Source organism: Suncus etruscus, chromosome 14 (assembly GCF_024139225.1).
Source record: "Suncus etruscus isolate mSunEtr1 chromosome 14, mSunEtr1.pri.cur, whole genome shotgun sequence".
NCBI classification, from domain to species: domain Eukaryota; kingdom Metazoa; phylum Chordata; class Mammalia; order Eulipotyphla; family Soricidae; genus Suncus; species Suncus etruscus.
The window spans coordinates 95,817,981-95,836,075 of record NC_064861.1 but is presented as its reverse complement, the minus strand read 5'-3'; the positions used below and the strand labels follow the sequence as shown (position 1 = coordinate 95,836,075).

The 18,095-nt window shown below is 49.2% G+C and overlaps 1 protein-coding gene across 1 annotated transcript; it reads left to right on the top strand.

The window, feature by feature from the left end:
* Window positions 1-6,095: 6,095 nt before the first annotated feature.
* Window positions 6,096-10,074, top strand: LOC126028694 (leukocyte immunoglobulin-like receptor subfamily A member 6). Its single transcript, XM_049787628.1, has 13 exons — window positions 6,096-6,132; window positions 6,222-6,257; window positions 6,408-6,692; window positions 6,796-7,098; window positions 7,296-7,592; window positions 7,767-8,069; window positions 8,293-8,334; window positions 8,625-8,762; window positions 8,847-8,889; window positions 8,965-9,014; window positions 9,121-9,170; window positions 9,702-9,743; window positions 9,928-10,074. Exons 1-13 carry the CDS (start codon window positions 6,102-6,104, stop codon window positions 10,072-10,074), a joined length of 1,767 nt encoding a protein of 588 aa, XP_049643585.1. The 5' UTR covers window positions 6,096-6,101.
* Window positions 10,075-18,095: the final 8,021 nt, after the last annotated feature.

Below are 18,095 nucleotides of genomic sequence, written 5' to 3'. Positions count from 1 at the left end.
AAAAGAAAAAATTAACAAAGCAAAAAGAAACAAGAAGATAGCAACTACCAAAAAAAAAAGAAAAAGAAAAAATGCACTCAGCAACAAAAAAAAAAAATCACCAAATAATAGCAAGTGTAAAATAGAAAGAAAAAAGCAGAAGAAAAAAGAGGAAAAGAAAAAAAAGGAGTGCTGATGTGGCAAGATTTTGTACCCCCCCCCTTTATTCTTTTTTTTTTTTTTTTTTTTTGCAGAGGCACAGTAAAAATTGGGGAAGAAGGGGAATTCCCTTGGCCTAAGAGATTCAGGGTTTCTCCTCCCTTGAAGCATACCGTCATGGGAACAACTACTGGCTCCATACATGCTCATTACCACATCCCAAGGACTTTTAGTGGTGCCAGAAAACTTTCCTCTCAGTTGTGGATGATAAATTCAGGACACTGTAGCTAGAGATCTGAATATTTGTGCAGGTCATAGGACAAGGTCTAGGATAGAGTCTTTACAGTTCTAGAAGTTATATTCCATCATTGTTGTGGTGGTCATTCTTCTATAATAAGTGTTCTTTGTTTTTGCTCAGATCCTATGCCAAATCCTAGGATATTATGGTTCCAAAAGATATTCTTATGGGAGATAAAATCCAAGGCACTTTTTTTTATCACACACCTTGGTCTTGAGTTTGAGACATGATTTGCTGCATTACAGGATCAGGTAGTGACTTTGATCTGGGTATCTTTCTGAAGCTAAATCTGGTACCATGCAAAAGTCCATGTTTTGAGGGGGGTGAGATGGGCCACATACCATGAGTCAGCAGGTGTGTTGGTTGTAGTTTCTTGCTGGGGCACGAGATGTGGGATTGAAATGGTGTCTTTTCGATTAGGAGCTGGGTGGTGGTTTGTTGAGGTAGAAGATCGTTTTTAGTGACAATGTGTAAAGAATGGAGGGTAAAAGGGGTTAAATAAGCAGGGATAACAGGTCAGGATTGGGGGAATGAGAGGATAGAAGGGATTCTGAAGTGTGGAGAGGGGTAATATATAAGAGGGGCTCTATACACTATAGACGTGGATTGTTTACAGTTTAGGTTTGGCAATCAGAGAGACCACTGTATAGAAACTCACGCCCACATATAGAAAGACTTTAGAGATTTTTATTTTATTTTATTTTATTTGGTTTTTGGGCCACACGCTGTGTTGCTCAGGGGTTACTCCTGGCTGTCTGCTCAGAAATAGCTCCTGGCAGGCACAGGGGACCACATGGGACGCTGGTATTCGAACCAACCACCTTAGGTACTGGATCTGCTGCTTGCAAGGCGAACATCGCTGTGCTATCTCTCTGGCTCCAGACTTTAGAGATCTATTTGAATATTATCCTCCGGGTCTTGGGCATTCCATTTCCTTTCCTAGGAACAACCTAAAATTATGAGTATTGTAGAATGATGTTTAAAAAGTATAGTTGTCTCATGGGCATATTAGCACCTGTGAGCTTTTGAGAATGAGGACTAGTGAGAAAGGACTCCCCCTGCAAGGGGGTCCACCACATAGCTCCCGTTTATGGCCATGGAAGGGTCTGGTTTCCCTTCCCCCACCCTCCCAGAGACCCAGGTGCCCGGCCTTGCCCTGAAGGCCTGGTCTGGCTTGGGGGTTCCATCTCCCTGCACTAGTGTTCAGTACAGGGGGCCTGTCGGCTAGCTCCCCTGCTCAGTGACCCCCACACACCAGTTGGAAAAGGAACGATGAAATCCTGGTATGTGGGGTCTGCTGAGACAGGCTCTAGCCTAGCCCGCTTTGTATGCATTAGGAAAAGTTTGTCTCCCTCCCATCACACTCCCAGACATCCTGCTGCCTGACTTTGCCCTGAAACCCTGGACTGGCTTGGGAGTCCCATCTCCCTGAGCTAGTGTTCAGTACAGGGGACCTATCAGCTAGCTCCCCCATTCAGTGACCAAGTTTATCTCTTAATCCTATTTGCATCTGTCATTATGTTGCTGGTTAAAATGCATCTTATAGCGTTTTTCCTATTTAACATTTCCCAATTGCTATGATGTTTCATTGTGTATCTTAATGCAGTAGCCTGTCTTCAAACTATTTTCTGCAGAATATTCTTGTAATTTTGTTTAGGGAAGCTTATGGAAAGGAACTTGGATGTTCCAGTATAAAAGTGCTTGGTAAAATAGCATTAAGAATTTTAAGTGAAGTAAGTCAGAGGGAGAGAGAAAGACACAGAATGGTTTCACTCATGTATGGACTTTAAGAAAAATGAAAAACATTTTTAGCAGTATCTCAGAGAAAAGAGATGAGGGCTGGTAGGTGCAGCTCATGACATGAACCTCATCACATAGAGTGAGGAGTGCAGTTGAAGAGATGACTACACTGAAAACTATCATAACAATGTGAATGAATGAGGGAAGTAGAAAGCCTGTCTCGAGTACAGGTGTGGGGGGGTGGGGAAGAGGGAGATCTGGGAAATTGGTGGTGGGAATGTTGCACTGGTGAAGGGGGGTGTTCTTTACATGACTGTAATCATACAACAATAATCATGTTTGTAATCACGGTGTTTAAATAAAGATAAATATAAAAAATTTAAAATAAAGAATTTTAAACTATGAATGTATTTGCAGAAAAGTTCTGTTTATGGAAAGGCTGATTTTTAATTTTATACTTTAAACTTTGTTGCTTTGGGTAATATTATGGTTCCCACCTTTGGCTGGCAGAGATCAGAAAAACAAAATCTTTGTAACCTGGTCTCTTGTTTTTAACAAAGAAGGTGCAACTTCCTTCCTATCGAGAGGTGAGCTCAGGTTCTCAGAAAGGGCTCTTTCCTGAGCTTGATTTAGGCCATAATACTCTCGGAATCTTTTGCTTGTGGGTCCCTCAATAGTGGGTATTATCACTAGGGTTTTCTCTCCATAGTGCTCAATAACACCAGACAATGAATGGGGCTGCCTCCTGTTGGGGTCATGCGTGGTTGGTGCCTGATGTAGTGGTAGTGGCTCAGCTCTATGACTGAGCATCTAAGATAACACCACCAACGACCATATGTCCTGCCATGCAGTGGAGGAACAGCTCACATGACCTCTGTGATCTTGGGGACTTTATGAGTGCCCACTCATGGAACCCCAGAAATCTGTCTAGAGCAGAACCTACAAGGACACACTGGCACTCCTGCATTTGAAAGAGGCTGTCACAGTTCCCCCCAACCCGTTCCACTTTCAGGGAATGTGATGACCTCTTAGACTTTCACCATTTCCTCCTTTCTTTTGAGGATTTTCACCGCAGGTCCCTGTAGTCTCCGGTAAATGGTGTCAGTGAGGGTCCCCAGGAGATTTTTGTGAAGTGGGAAACAGCCTCGAGAAGAGAATATAATGCTTTCTCTGTCTCCATCTGTGCTCCCCTGGACGTGGCTATGAAGGCCTAGGACTATGTGACATGAATGGAAAGTCCATGTGAGATCTACCCAATCCTTTTCAGTCCTTCAGCACAAAAAAGAATTTTAGGGGAGACAAGCTGAGAAGAAAATAGAGGTTTTATTCTGTGGATGAGAAAGAAACAGAGGGCTGTGCTACACACTTGTTCAAAGGTGGAGAGAGCCCCAGTTCACATCCAGAGTAAAGCAGGAAAGTTCGATCTTGGGAGGGAATATGCAGTCACATGTGTGTGCAGACATCGTGTTTGGGGATGGAACACACGTGTGTGCCACTTAATTGTTCCAAGTTGAATGGACAGCATTGCTTCCCCCCTCCCCGCCCTACATGGCACTTCTACCCATCAGAGTTCTGCTCTTAGAGGGGCTGGTGGTGGCGATGATTCTCTTCTCTGAAGCCCTTTTCCTGGCCTTTGTTCCTGGAGCATCTCCCAAGGGGGGCCTATGTGACCTCTTCAGTGACAAAGTCACTCTCCACATCCAGTCTCTAGGCTGTACTACAGCTCAAGAACTTCCATGCCTTAGGGGGTCCTTTCCCTACTTATCTGACAGTCTCAAAGCAGGACAGAAGCCAATCCTGGAGCAACCCCTTACCCATGCTCTTACATTTAGAGGTTCTGGTGAGGGAGCCAAAGACAGGCTGCAAGGGTGGGGAATGGGGCTTAGTGGGACCCAGAAAAGAAGATTTACCGACTGTACTGACTGTTGAGTAACGTTTACTTCTAGACTGGTTATCGATGGATCCTCCAAGAGGTCCCAGACTGAGAAATTGATTAACATTTCCCAATTCCCTAGGATGAGGAAGCGATCCTAGTAATATTTATCTGCAGCAAATAATCCACAGAGACAGGAGGGGGGAAAAGACAAGAAAGTCGGATGCAGAATCCTCTGTTAGCCTGCTAGCCCCCAAAGACCCTGAGCACCTCCCTTGACAACTATTTATTAGGTTCTCAACAGGGCCCCCACCTGGAAGGCCATAGGTGGGACAACAGAAAGAGATAAGGATATTATAGAGAAATATTATAAAAGCCTCCGTATAGAACAACTGACCAGAGGGCAAAGTTTTAGGAGCTCTCGCCATTCATTCAGGAGACCCACGTTTCCTCCCAGCCTGACATTGGGAACCCCAAACCTGCAGGATTGATCACACAGCTAGGGGTAAGCCCTGACCACTGCAATCTTAGCAATGAAAACACACAAACACATATACATGAGTGAAAACACACCAAAAATAATGTTTTCTTTTTTATTTTTTTTGTTTTTGTTTTTGGGTCATACCTGGAGCACTAAGGGGTTCTCTGGGCTCTGTGCTCAGAAATTGCTTCTAGCAGATAGCACAGGGGACCATATGGATGCCAGGATTTGAACCATTGTTCATCCTGGATCAGCTGCGTGCAGGACAAATGCCTACCATTGTGCTATCTCTCCAGTCTTGCTATCTCTCTGGTCCCAATTTTTTTTCCTAATTTAATCCGTGTTCTGACTCTAGCTTCCAATGCTTTGATTCTGAAATTCAATATTCCTCACTCTACTGCCAAATCCCTACCTGCAATGGGGAAAAGACAAACTAGATGTGGGGGAATCTATGTCACGACCAAACCCTTCTTTGGGACTGTCCTCCTAGAAGCCTCTACTCCCACACAGGTTTTCTGGAGGTAACACAGACGAGGCTACTATGCGAGTCCAATCCTCATGCCCAAATTCCACATAAGTGTATGACAGGGTAGGGTCCCCTCATATGCTAGATGCTAATGGAGACCATAGGACACTTGATGTTGGCAGGACCAGGAATAAGCTCGGGATGAGAGTCTTGTGTCCATCAGACACAAAGGGACAAAGTGCTGGTTCCAGTCTTGTCCCCGTGGTGTGTCCCCTATTAGAGGCCAGGGTGGGGGTTCCAAACTGTAACCTTGAGCCAGGATCTATTAGCCCCAAGACTAAATTTCAGGTCCTGCATTTCAAGGAAGCGCAAGCTTCATGTTGATCCCACTGTAAGTGGTGTTGGTCAATGTCAAGGGGAGGGTCACTGTGGGTGAGTCAGATTTTGTTTCCTTCCTGTCCCCCACTGGCTTCTATTCCTACTCAAAAACCCCCACTTCTGCAAGGCACCTGACAGCGAGGAGCAGGGTCAAAACACCAGAACCCTTGGGGGAAACTGAGGCTCAGAAAAGGGTCACAGCTGCTCATCCCTGCCGTGGGGCCACATGGACTTGCCAGTCACTGTCCCTGCCTGCTTGAGGTCCCCACAAAAAGCAGGGCACATATCAAGAGTAGAGATGAGATATAATCCTGTGGGCGGGTATACAGGAAGGTATAGGAGGAGGAAATGGAAGTGGGGATAAAGTTCTGTCCTCTGGATTTCTGCCCAATCCCTCAGCTCAGATAGGGGTTCCCATGTTTCTCAACAGCACAGGCTGCTCTCAGAGACCCCATCCAGGGTGAGTACCCAGGAGAGCTAGTATCCAGGAGGGGATACATTCAGTGAGGGATAAACAGGTTCATGTCTCCCCTGGAAGGAGCGACTCGGGGAGTTCACGTCTTAGCTGTTCCCCTGAAACAGAGTCTGGTTCCGGGGAGGCAGTTCCCCTTCCTGATATTCTGACGTGACACCCTGTGACCAATAGGACCAGCCCAGGGACACACCCCTTGTCTGTCCTGTGGGCACTGAGTCCCACCAGGGCACAGCCGAGACAGGAGGAGATGAGATGACGCCCCTCCTGGCCCTGCTCTGTCTGGGTGAGACACAGGGGGGACCTGGGACTAGGGGGCAGGAAGGAGGCTCCCTTCGGACTCAGGACAGACTCTCATAGAGACTCTCCCTCCAGGACTGAGTGTGGGCACCAGGACACCAGTGCAGGCCGGTGAGTGTGACCCCAGTCCCCAGGCCCCCAGGACAGAGCCCACAGTGGATACAGGGAACAGAGTTTTAGAGTGTGGGTGGGAGATGTGAGAGTCCTGGCATGAGAGCTGGGATTGGGGCATGTCTGTGACCAAACTCTGTTTTCTTCCAGGAACCCTCCCCAGACCCACCCTCTGGGCTGAGCCAAGGTCTTTGGTTCCCTGGGGGAGACCCATGACCCTGTGGTGTCGAGGGACCTTAGGGGCCAAGAAGTTTTATCTGTATAAAACGGGAAGCTCATCGCCCTGGGAAATGCAGTTACCACTGGAGCCAGGGGACAAGGCTAAGTTCTCTGTCTCTTACATGACAGAATCAGATGCAGGGACTTACCATTGTTCCTATCTCAGTCCCACTGGTTGGCCAGTGTACAGTAAACCCCTGGAGCTGGTGGTCACAGGTGAGACTCAACCAAGGCCCAGGTACTGCCCTCATCTGGCAGGAGAGGGAGAGTTCTGCCCTCAAGGTGTGAGAGTGACCCTGTAACCCCTTCCCCCTCTTAGGCCTTGACAGCAAACCATCCCTCTCAGTCTCTCCAAGTCCTGTTGTGGCCTCAGGGGAGACTGTGACCCTCCAGTGTGGCTCACAACGGGGATATGACACATTCGTCCTGACTCAGGAGGGAGACCCTGAGACCGACTGGAAACTTGACTCACAAAGACTCCCCAGTGGGCAGCACCAGGCCCTGTTTCGTATTGACCCCGGGCCCCTCCGCCACAGGTGGTCCATCCGGTGTTATGGCCTTTTCTCACACACACCCCAGCTCTGGTCTGACTCCAGCGACCCTCGGCAACTCCTGGTCCTAGGTGAGGCTCATCCTGGTCCATCCAGGTTTTCAGCTCTATCAGATTCTTGGGGTCTGTGCTCAGATGGAAGCCCCATGTGCACAGGGTGAGTGAAGGAGCATGGGAGTCTGGAGCACTGACACAGTAGCTTCGGGGACAGTAATTCCAAGACAGGACAGACAACACATGGAAAGTCCTACTGTCCCCTGTCCCTGCAGGTGCGTCTAGAAGACCCTCCCTGCTGAGCCTGCAGAGTCTGATTGTGACCCCAGGACAGACCCTGACCCTGCAGTGTCACTCTAAGGATGCATATGACACCTTTGCTCTGTACAAGGAGAAAAGCCAGAACATCCTCCAGCACTCTGACCACCAACCCCAGGCTGGGATATCTCTGGCCGACTTCCCCCTGGGCCCTGTGAGCGCCTCCCATGGGGGCCAGTATCACTGCTTTGGGAGACACAATTCCACCTCTCTATGGTCAGAGCCCAGTAACCCCATAGACATCTTGGTAGCAGGTGAGGGTCATGACTCTGTAGGAACCCCAACTCTGGTTAGACCCTTTTGGGGGTGATAGTAGGATGAGGCTCTTGGGACCCTTGTAGGGAGGGATGAAGACCCAGAGTGAAAGGCCTAGAGAGAGGCCCTGGGACTTGGTCTGACTCAGGTTCCCTCACCCCTTCCTCTCCTAGAACAGCTCTCCTACACTCCATCCCTCTCAATGGACCCAGGACCTCCGGTGACCCCGGGAAACAATGTGACCCTGCTCTGTCGGTCCAGTGGCTGGATAAACACTTTCCTGCTGGCCAAGGAGGGGGCAACCGACCTCCCACTGTGCATCAAAGTGGATAAAACAGAGGCAATAACACAGGCCCAGTTCTCCTTCCACCCTGTGACCTCAGCACACAATGGCACCTACAGATGCTACAGCTCCAACAGCAAAAGCCCCTACAGGCTGTCACACCCCAGTGTCCCCCTGCATCTCTGGGTGTCAGGTGAGGATCAACTCTGTCCCCTCCATCATGTTCATATCAGGATTGTGTTCCCTGAGGGTCTGGTGTGATGGGGAAGGAGAATCAGAATGGTCAATGGGTGGGCTTCCCCTCAGATTCTGTCACCCCTGCTACTCTCAGGGTGCCCCAAAGTGCTGGTTAAGCTGTTACAGGAGAGGAGATGAGGGGTCTTGGGCTCAGTCACTCCTCCCTCATCCTCTTCTAGGACCTTCTGGGGATAGCAAGATGAAGTCTGCGGCTGATGTGGGTGATTTCTGGGCATCGTCCAGGGAGGAGATAAGATTTTGGACCAGGGAGGTGCTGAGGAGGGAGACAGGAAGGATGAGGGGAGTGACAGGGAAGTGCTAAGCCCAGGGACTTGCAAGTGATGAGGACAGGGCAAGTAGGGGATAGGCAAGGACGCAGAGGTGTGAGGACCCTGCGGCTTTCTGTGTGGTTTGCAGGGACCCAAGGGGTCTGTGTGGGGAGCAACTGGCCCTGCTACTCAAGCCAGGGCCCAGTGACACCTCTGCCCATGTCCTGTGTTCATGACTTTAGACCGAAATAACACAGACCCACTGCTCATCGGGCTGTCCATGGCTGGTGCCCTGCTCGGGATCTTCCTCATCCTCTTCCTTCTCCTTCTTCTTCTCTGCCTTCGCCACTGCCACCGCCAGGCAGGACAACACAAGTCAGGTGAGTAAGGGGGAGGGGTGAGGCCACGGAGAGTCCCCACCCCAAGCCCCAATCCCAGCAGAGCCTCCTTTCCACTGTCCACAGGAGCCACACACTCAGCGCCCCAGGACACAGGCCTGAACACCCGGTAACCTTACTCTCAGCCTTCACCCCACCTGCCCGCACCCCGTCTCTGGCCCTGACACTGCCCTCTGCTCCCCAGCTCACGTCCCAAAGCTCACGTCCAGAAAGACAGCCCAGGTGACAGCTACAGTGAGGATGGATGGCTAACGGTCTGGTGTCTGGGGCAGGGTGGGGGCTGCAGCCCAAGAGATCTCAAGGGATCCGTCAAGACACATTCCTGCTCCTCTCCCCACAGACACCTTCACCCACACACGTTCTGAGGAAGGGGAACGGCTGAACCCCCAGGTGAGTCTGCACTGCCCCAGTTCTGCCTGGGATCACCTTCCTCCCCACAGCACCAGCTACCAGAGGACTCCACTGAGCTCTGACTCAGAACCAAGAGATGCACCCTGATCCCCCTCCTACCTTCTGGGGTGCAGCACGGTGTCAGGCTGGTGACTCAGTGGATTTCCCCGGGCTCCAAGGTCCCCCCAACTCCTGGAGCCCATGTGCAAATAGAGATTATCTTTACACTTATTCTCACATAATACTCACACATCATACTCAGTAACACACATGCACGACACCCCTCCTCAACCCCGCTGCAGCCCCAACACTGAGCCCTGGAGCGAATGAAGGGGAGAGGGAGGGAGGGAGTGAAGTGGGAGGGAAGGAGGGCTGGAGGACAGGCTGATCCAGGGAGCAGCAGCTGAGGAAGGACAGGTGTGAGGCTCAGAGCATCCAGATGTTCATGGCTCAGAGGGCAGCCTGGAGCAGCTGTGTGAGCCAAGGAGAAGAAGCGAGGTCACAGACACAGACACCTCTATTCTCCCACAGATCAAGCAGGATGAAGACCCCCATGGAGCAACCTATGCTCAGGTGAAGCACACAGGACTCAGGTGGGGAGTGGCCTCCTGTACCCCATTTTCTGGAGCTTGGCTGAATGCACAGGACAGACAGACAGAAGAAGACACACAGGCAGGCAGGCAGGTGGGTCCCTCTGCTCCAGGAACCCAGATTCTCCGCATGTCCTCTGCACCCCTGACCCCCAATTCCCCTGCAGGCAGAAGCACCTGAGGCCCCCCTGGAAGTGACCTACGCGCAGCTGAAATACCTGGATACTGCACAGGAGACCACAGCGACCCCTCCCTCCCTGTCAGGGGAGCCCCCAGAGGAGCCCAGCGTGTATGCTGCTCTGGCTTTCCACTAGCCCAGCAAGGACCCAACCCGGTCCTGGGACCCCAGGAGCTAATGTCCCCACGTTCTGGAAATAAAGCACCAGGTTTCTGAGTCATCAGTGTGTGACATGACAACCAAGCCAAGAAGGCAAAATTTCAAGTGGTGGAGTGAAAACACAGTTGGGTGAGCAGCTGTCTTGTACATGTTCCTGAATCAGGTTCGATCCCAGCATCCCATAGAATCTCCTGAGCACTACCAGAAATGACGTCAGAGCACAGAGCCTGGAGTAACCCCTGAGCGCTGCTGGATATGGCCCAAAACCAAACAAATAAATAAAATAAAATAAAATAAAATAAAAACAATAAAATTTAGCCAGGAGCTATTTCTGAGGGCAGAGCCAGGAGAAACCCCTGAGCATCACCGGGTATGGCCCAAAAACAAACAAACAAACAAACAAACAAACAAAGACAAAAAGAAGACAGTTTCCCCAGAATGAGCAAGAAAAACATACTGGGCAGTGCACTGGGGAACTCAACACCATGAACCTATCAAAGAATGGCCACAGAAGGTGGAGAGATAGTACAGCGGTGGGGCATTTGCCATGATGCAACCAACCTGGGACAGACCCAGGTTCAATCCCTGACATCCCAGATTGTCCCCTGAGTCTTCCAGGAGAGATTTCTGAGCACAAAGCCAGGAGTAACCCCTAAGCGCCTCAGGGTGTGGCCCAAATACCCAAAAAGAGAAGAGGTACAGCAATAGAACAGAGAGAAAGGTGTTTGCCTTCAATGAGGCTGACAAAGATTTGTTCCCCAGCAGCCCTTGTGTTCCCCAAGACCGCCAGGAATGAGCCCTCATCACCTTCAGGTGTGACCCAAGGGGAAGCAAAAGATCCTAAAATCCAGGCTTACTGCTCCCAGTCATTCCCAAAGAATCCCAAAGGTATAGCAAATACATGTGGGTAGAAAGAACACTTGCTTGCATTTGTGAGGCCCTGGGTTCAAACCCTGACATCACCAGAAAAATATTCCAAATGGGAGTAGGAGAGGGAAGATGGGAATAATACTATGAATGAGGGTGGAATGCTACTACAGCAGGTAAGGCGCTTGCCTTGCACACGGCAGACTGGGGTTTGATCTCCAGCATCCCATATGGCTCCCCAGGCAGTACTAGGAATAATTAATTCCTCCCTCCCTCTCTTCTTTCCTTCTTTCCTCCCTTCCTTCTTTCCTTTTTCCATCTTTCCTTCTTTTCTTCCTCCCTCCCTCCTTCCTTTCATTTTTGTTTTGTTTTGTGCCACATTCAATAATTCTCAGGGGTTTCTCCTGGCTCTGTATTCAGAAATAATATTAATTGACCCCTTTCAGGCTCAGGGACCATAGAAAATGCTGGGAATAAAACCCAGGTCAGCCTCATGCAAGGCAAGTGCCCTCATTGCTGTACTACTGCTGCAACCTCCAAGAGTGATTTTTGAGTGCAGTTAGGCATAACCCATGGATACAGTAGGAGTGGCCCACCAACAATGTTTAAATTCTATGAATAAGAGCTTAGAATGATATAGCACAGCGGGTAGGGTATTTGCCTTGCATGCAGTCAACCCGGGTTCAGTCCCTGGCATCCCATACATTCCCCAAGCCTGCCAAGTGTAATTTTAGAGTGCAAAACCAGAAGTAATGTCTGAGCACTTGGCCCAAAAACAAAAAAAACAAAAACAAAACAAAAAAAACACCATGAATGAAGGCAAAGAATAATAGAAAAAAAAAACAATAATGCAGAAAAGTCCCTCTTAAGAAATGAAAGGACATTTCTTTAAAGAAAACAAGACAGGAGCCAGAGCAATCGCACAGTGATAGGGTGTTTTCCTTGCATGCCATTGACCCAGGATGGAGCTGGGTTCTATCCCTGACATCCCATATGGTCCCCCGACCTAGAAACTATTTCTAAGTGCATAACCAGGAGTAACCCCTGAGCATCATCGGGTATGGTCCAAAAATCAAAAAAGAAAAAAGAAAAGAAAACAAGACAGGTGGCCAGTAAACACAAGCATAGGCAATGAGAATGTGTTCACTGTCTTACTATTATCAAAAGGCAAGCCAAGGCCATAATGAGAGATCATCTCAAACCAGTGAGAACAGCAGAGTCAAAAAGTCCAGAAACGAGCCGGAGTGATAGCACAGTGGCAAGGCATTTGCCTTGCCTGCAGCCACCCCGGGACAGACCTCGGTTCAATACCCAGCATCTCATATGTTTTCCCCAGCCTACCAGGAGAGATTTCTGATCAAAGAGCCAGGAGAAAGCCCTGAGCACCACCAGATGTGCCCCACCCACAAAAAAAAATACAGAAACAACTGGTGCTGACTGGAGACAACAAGAGTTGACTAGAGGCTATTAGTATTGACCAGTCAGAAACAGTATTAGCTAGATACAACCAGTATAGACTGGTGACGACCCTTATTGAGTAAAAACAACTAGTATTGAATGAAGACAACTAGTGTTGACTGGAGACAACCAGTATTAACTAGCAATAAACAGCCTTGACTGGAAGCAACCAGTGTCAATGGTGATGTGGTGAGAAAGCCCCAGGCACTGCTGAGGGGAATGTTGTTTGGTGCAGTCTGGACAGAGCCATGAAAAAGGAAGAACAGAACCTCACATGACTCGGTGGTTCTGCTTGTTGGCAAAATCAAAAACAAATTTCATTCCAAAATGGCACGCACATCCCATTTCATGGCAGCACTCACTGCAATAGCCAGGATAAGGAACAAACCAAATGCCTAAGGGCTGATGAGCAGATCAAGAAGTCAAGGTGTGGGGGGCGGAAGGGTAGTTCAGTGTAGGGTGCTTGCCTGGCATGTGGCCATCCCGGGTTCAATTCCTAGCATACTATATGTGCCCTGAGCACTGCCAGGGAGATTTCTGAATGCAAATCCAGAAGTAAGCCCTGCTGGGTGGGTGTGGTAAAAAAAAGGGAAAAGTTGTGGTGTATGTAGGCAGTGGAATACTTAAAGTTCTATAGTTCAATGTAACCTGGATGAAATGAGAAGAGTAACAAGTGAAATAGCTTAGAAAAAAGAACACATAAACACACACACACACACTAACACACTCATAAATACCAAATGATCTCATCATTTGTGGAATACAGTGAAACAAGGAAAAGAATCAGTGAAAACAACTATGACAATCCCTTGGCCCTGGTGACAGAACTGAGAAACCACATATGGTGGTTGTGGCCTGGGGGATGGCAAGGGACCTGGTAGCAACACAAGGGCACTGGAAGTGTCCCAGGCAACAGGAACTGCTCTCTTGAAACATGGGACAGGAAGCGTGGCAAGAAACAGAGAGGACCTGGGGCCGGTGGGGACCTTGAAGCAGAGGCCCAGGGGCAGCCTGAGAAGCTTGCACAAATTATGGTTGGTGTTGCAACCTCTGAGAGGCCTAGTGCAATAAAACAGGGTGCCCCACTCTGAACTCCTCAGGGAGGAGACCTGAGGCTCACATTCCAGATCATTTATCAGAGCTCACCAGGCTGTGGGGGCTACCTGGATTCTGGGCCATGTAAGAATTTACTAAACACTCTGGAGAACCAAGGACAGGACAGTGCCTGTACAGTGTGCCTGAGCACATACATGTGAAAGCCTCCAAGGACTCACTTGCAACAGCTCCAGAGCCCTGGCATGGGCAGGGCTAATCCCATGGTGTGTGATCAGGCTAATCCCAGGGATGGGACTAAATCCATGGAGCGAGGTGGGGCTAATTTATGGGGAGGAACTAACTCCAGGCCGGGCATAAACTCATGACATAGGCTTGGCTAATTAAGGGGAGGGGCTATACCGTGGTATGGGTGGAGCTAACCCAAAGGAGCTAATCTTAGGGGCAGGGTAACATGATGTGAGGGGGCTAATTTAAGGAGTAGCTAATCTCAGGGGTGGGACATCATGGAGTGAGGTGGGTCTAATCCCAAGCATGGAGCTAATACCTCATACCTCCAGGGTATGAGGTAAAGCTAATTCAAGAAGAGGGACTAAATTGAGGGGCATGGCTAACTAAGAGGAGGGGCTAATCTCATCATGGAGCCAAACAATGGCACGAGTGGAACTAACCCAAAGGAGGGGCTAATCCTGGGGTTGAGACTAAACCATGGTGTGAGGAAAGCTAATTTACGGCACACAGAGGATCCTAACCAACACAGTTTCACATCACACTTTTACAGAGACACACACACACAGCCCCACATTGCACACACACAGACATTGTCCACACAGGATTGGTCCCTTCCAACTTCCCACCAAGCCACCTTCCTTCCATCTCTGCCACGAGCCCATGAATGTGCTTCATGCTTGGGGCCATGGCAGTTATGGGAGAGTGCCATTGGAAGCTTCTAGAAGGCCCTCGGCACCTGGTCAGGTGCTCATGGAGGCTAATGCAGACATTTAAGAGCTACTAAGCTGTCATCAGATGTCTCCCACACTGTATCTCCACCAAATCAGCTCCCATCACTTCACATTTGTTTGTGGGATTTGGAGACCATGCCCAGCAGTGCTTAGGGGTTATCCTCAGATCTGTGCTCTCTACTTCACTCTTGATGTTTGGGGGGCTATGCCAGGGGAGAGAATGGCCCTGGGTTCCTACATGCACAGCTGTTTCATCAGCTAGCTCTCTGTTCCTAGGAGTCATTTTCTTCTTAGTTTTCTTATTATTGTAGTTTTGTATTTGAAGCAAGGCAGTTATCTTGTTTGTTTGTTTTGGTGGCTACACCTGGTGGTGCTCAGGGCTTACTCCTCGTGGGTTCATGGTGTGCCAGGGATCTAACACCAGCCATGTGCAAGGTAAATTGTACTATCGATCTGGCCCCTAATATATATTTTAATTAATTGCTTTATATAAACATCATAGTTACAAGGCTGTTTTTCATACAGTTGAGTTTCCTTTTCACAATTACAAGTTGTCTGTGATTGAATTTCAGCCATACAATATACAACACCCTTCCACGGTGCCCATTTCCCGTCACCAATGTCCCCCATCTCCCTCCTACCTTCCACCTGACCTGCCTCTGGGTCAGAGAACGAGAAGCAGGGCATATTTTATTAAATGAAATTGGCTTAAAAAGATGAGAGTAGCCCGGAGAGATAGCACAGCGGCGTTTGCCTTGCAAGCAGCCGATCGAGGACCAAAGGTGGTTGGTTCAAATCCCGGTGTCCCATATGGTCCCCCGTGCCTTCCAGGAGCTATTTCTGAGTGGATAGCCAGGAGTAACCCCTGAGCAACGCTGAGTGTGACCCAAAAACCAAAAAAAAAAAAAAAAAATTTGGGGCCGGGCGGTGGTGCTGGAGGTAAGGTGCCTGCCTTGCCTGCGCTAGCCTAAGATGGACCGCGGTTCGATCCCCCAGCGTCCCATATGGTCCCCCAAGCCAGGAGCGACTTCTGAGCGCATAGCCAGGAGTAACCCCTGAGCGTCACCGGGTGTGGCCCAAAAACCAAAAAAAAAAAAAAGATGAGAGTATAGTCATTTTCCTTGTACATGGACAAAATGGGTTAGATCCCAGAATTATGATCTCCCAAACCCCTAGAGCAGTGGTCGCTGAATATAGAGCCAAGAATAAACCACAAGCACAGCCCATAGAGGAATGAAAGAAGAAAATAGGGGTGGGAAAGAGTAAAGAGAAAGAGGAAGTTATAGGTCAGCCCGGCTCTTCTACTAAGTTCCAAAGGAAAATAATGGCATTGATTCTTTCCAGGCATCTTGTCTGGGTTGATCCCTCCGTGGCCTTCTCAGAAAGGTGAGAGGTAATATCTACATGAACTACAATAGCCCAGCGACACACCCTTCTCCCTCCAGCAGAAATGGACCAGCTCTGTGACTTCACCTTATCAAACTTAAGAAGACACCAAGAATTTAAATCTATAAAGCTTGGAAACTTCAACATTTTATAGTAGTGTCAGCCCATTAAGATCCCAGAAAATATAATTAAAAAATTACACAGTAATCTTCCAATCACAGTCAGCCTAAAAAGAAACTTAATTGACATAAAAGCTCAACTTGCACCAACCAGAGGCCAGCCAATCCTCAGACACTGAAGTTAGTAACACCATGGAGAGAGAGAACAATCATTTCCATTTGACCCTCTTTGATCTCAATGTTGATCGTTCCATTTGCCTTTATGTTGGAACAAACCATCTGAAGTAAATTTGCTTGTGCCTGGTAGGAGGCAAGATGTGGTGGTAGGTGGGAAATCGGGGCACTGGCAAAGGGAAGACCACACTGGTGGTGGCACTGGTGGTGGAAAATTGAATGCCTGAAATGACTGTATTATGAACACACTGGTCCATCACAGGGTTATAATAAAAATTGGAGAGAAAAAGAAAAGAGAGGGCTGGAGAGATAGTACAGATGTAGGGTTTTGCCTTGAACACAGCTGATCCAGGATTAATGGTGGTTTGAATACCGGCATCCCATATGGTCCCCAGAGCCTGCCAGGCGCGATTTCTGAGCCAGGAGTAACCAGGACTTTGACCCCCTCCCCCCCCCAAAAAAAAAAGAAAAGAAAAAAGAAAAAGAAAAGAGAAAGTAAAAGCAAAGAGACAGGCGCCGGCGAGGTGTCGCTAGAGGTAAGGTGTCTGTCTGCTTTGCAAGCACTAGCCAAGGAAGGACTGTGCTTCAATCCCCCAGGGTCCCATATGGTCCACCCAAGCCAGGGGCAATTTCTGAGCTCTTAGCGAGGAATTATCCCTGGACATCAAACGGGTGTACCCCCCACCCAAAAAAAGCAAAGAGACATAGAGAAAAGCACGCAAGATAGGTGTCCAAGGGAGAACACAGGCTTAAAAAACAACTCTGTTTATTTGGGGAGGGTTGTTGTTGTTTTGGTGGATTTTTTGTTTTTTTTTTGTTGTTGTTGTTGTTGTTTTTGGTTTGGGGACCATATTCAGTGACGCTCAGGGGTTACTCCTGGCTCATTGCTCAGAAATCGCTCCTGGCTCAGGAGACCATATTGGACACTGGGGATGAAACCCAGGTTCGTCCTGGTGGCAGACTCATGCAAGGCAAATGCCCTACCGCTGTACTATCTCTCTGGCCCTTTGTTTTTTTGTTTTGTTTTGTTTTGTTTTGTTTTAATCCAGACCTGGTGGTGCTCAGGTGTTACTCCTGGCTCTGTGTCTGGAATCACTCCTGGCAGGCTCAACGGACCCTATGGGATGCTGGAGATTGAACCCGGGTCAGCCACATACAAGGCAAACCCACTAGCCCACTCCTATTGCTGCCCTATCACTCCAGCTCCAATTATGATATTTTAGCATTGAATCTGGGGCCCCATGATCGGGTGTCATGCATAACGCCAGATGTGTCCCTTCCCTCCACCTCTGCACCACTGCCCCCCATAGTCCCTGCCATGGCAAGCTCAGTCCAGGTCTCTGCCCTCTTGCCTACTTGGTACTCCTGTGCCAGGATACTTGTCCCTCCCCTCTGCTCCCCTCTAGTCCCATGCACAGAGCCACCCGTGGCATGAGACTTTGCTGTGGGGAAGAACCCTTCGTATATATGGTCAACAAAATCCTCCACAGCCTCCAAGACAAAACTCGAAACCCAAAGCCAGTTCCCTGTGCTCAACTGTGGGGCCCGGGTGGACTTTGTCACAGAAGAGCCTCTGACATGAGGAAGCCCTATGCTCCCTCGGGGGTCTCTCAGCCCTACAGGACCCTCAGTACCAGGATCAGGTACCATGATTGTCCCTGCAGCTTCTTGGGTCCCAAGCAGACAAGGCCCGGAGTGGACGGGTGTCTCGGGGCTGAGCTGAGGTCCAAGAGAGATTGTCGCATGCCCAGGATCCCAGCCCTGGGCCCATGTCTGGATGTGCCGCTGCTTCTGAGTGGCTGGAGGCCGAGCAGGAGTGACAAGGAAGGAAAGACATTTGCATCAGAGTCCAGAGAAGGGAAGTGGCGATTGCAGCATGTACAAGGAGCCCCAGCCTGGTCTGAGGTCCCTTTTTTCACGCATACACACCTCAACCTATCTGTGACCAGCCACTCTCTGGACTGGGGCTCTGCGCTAAG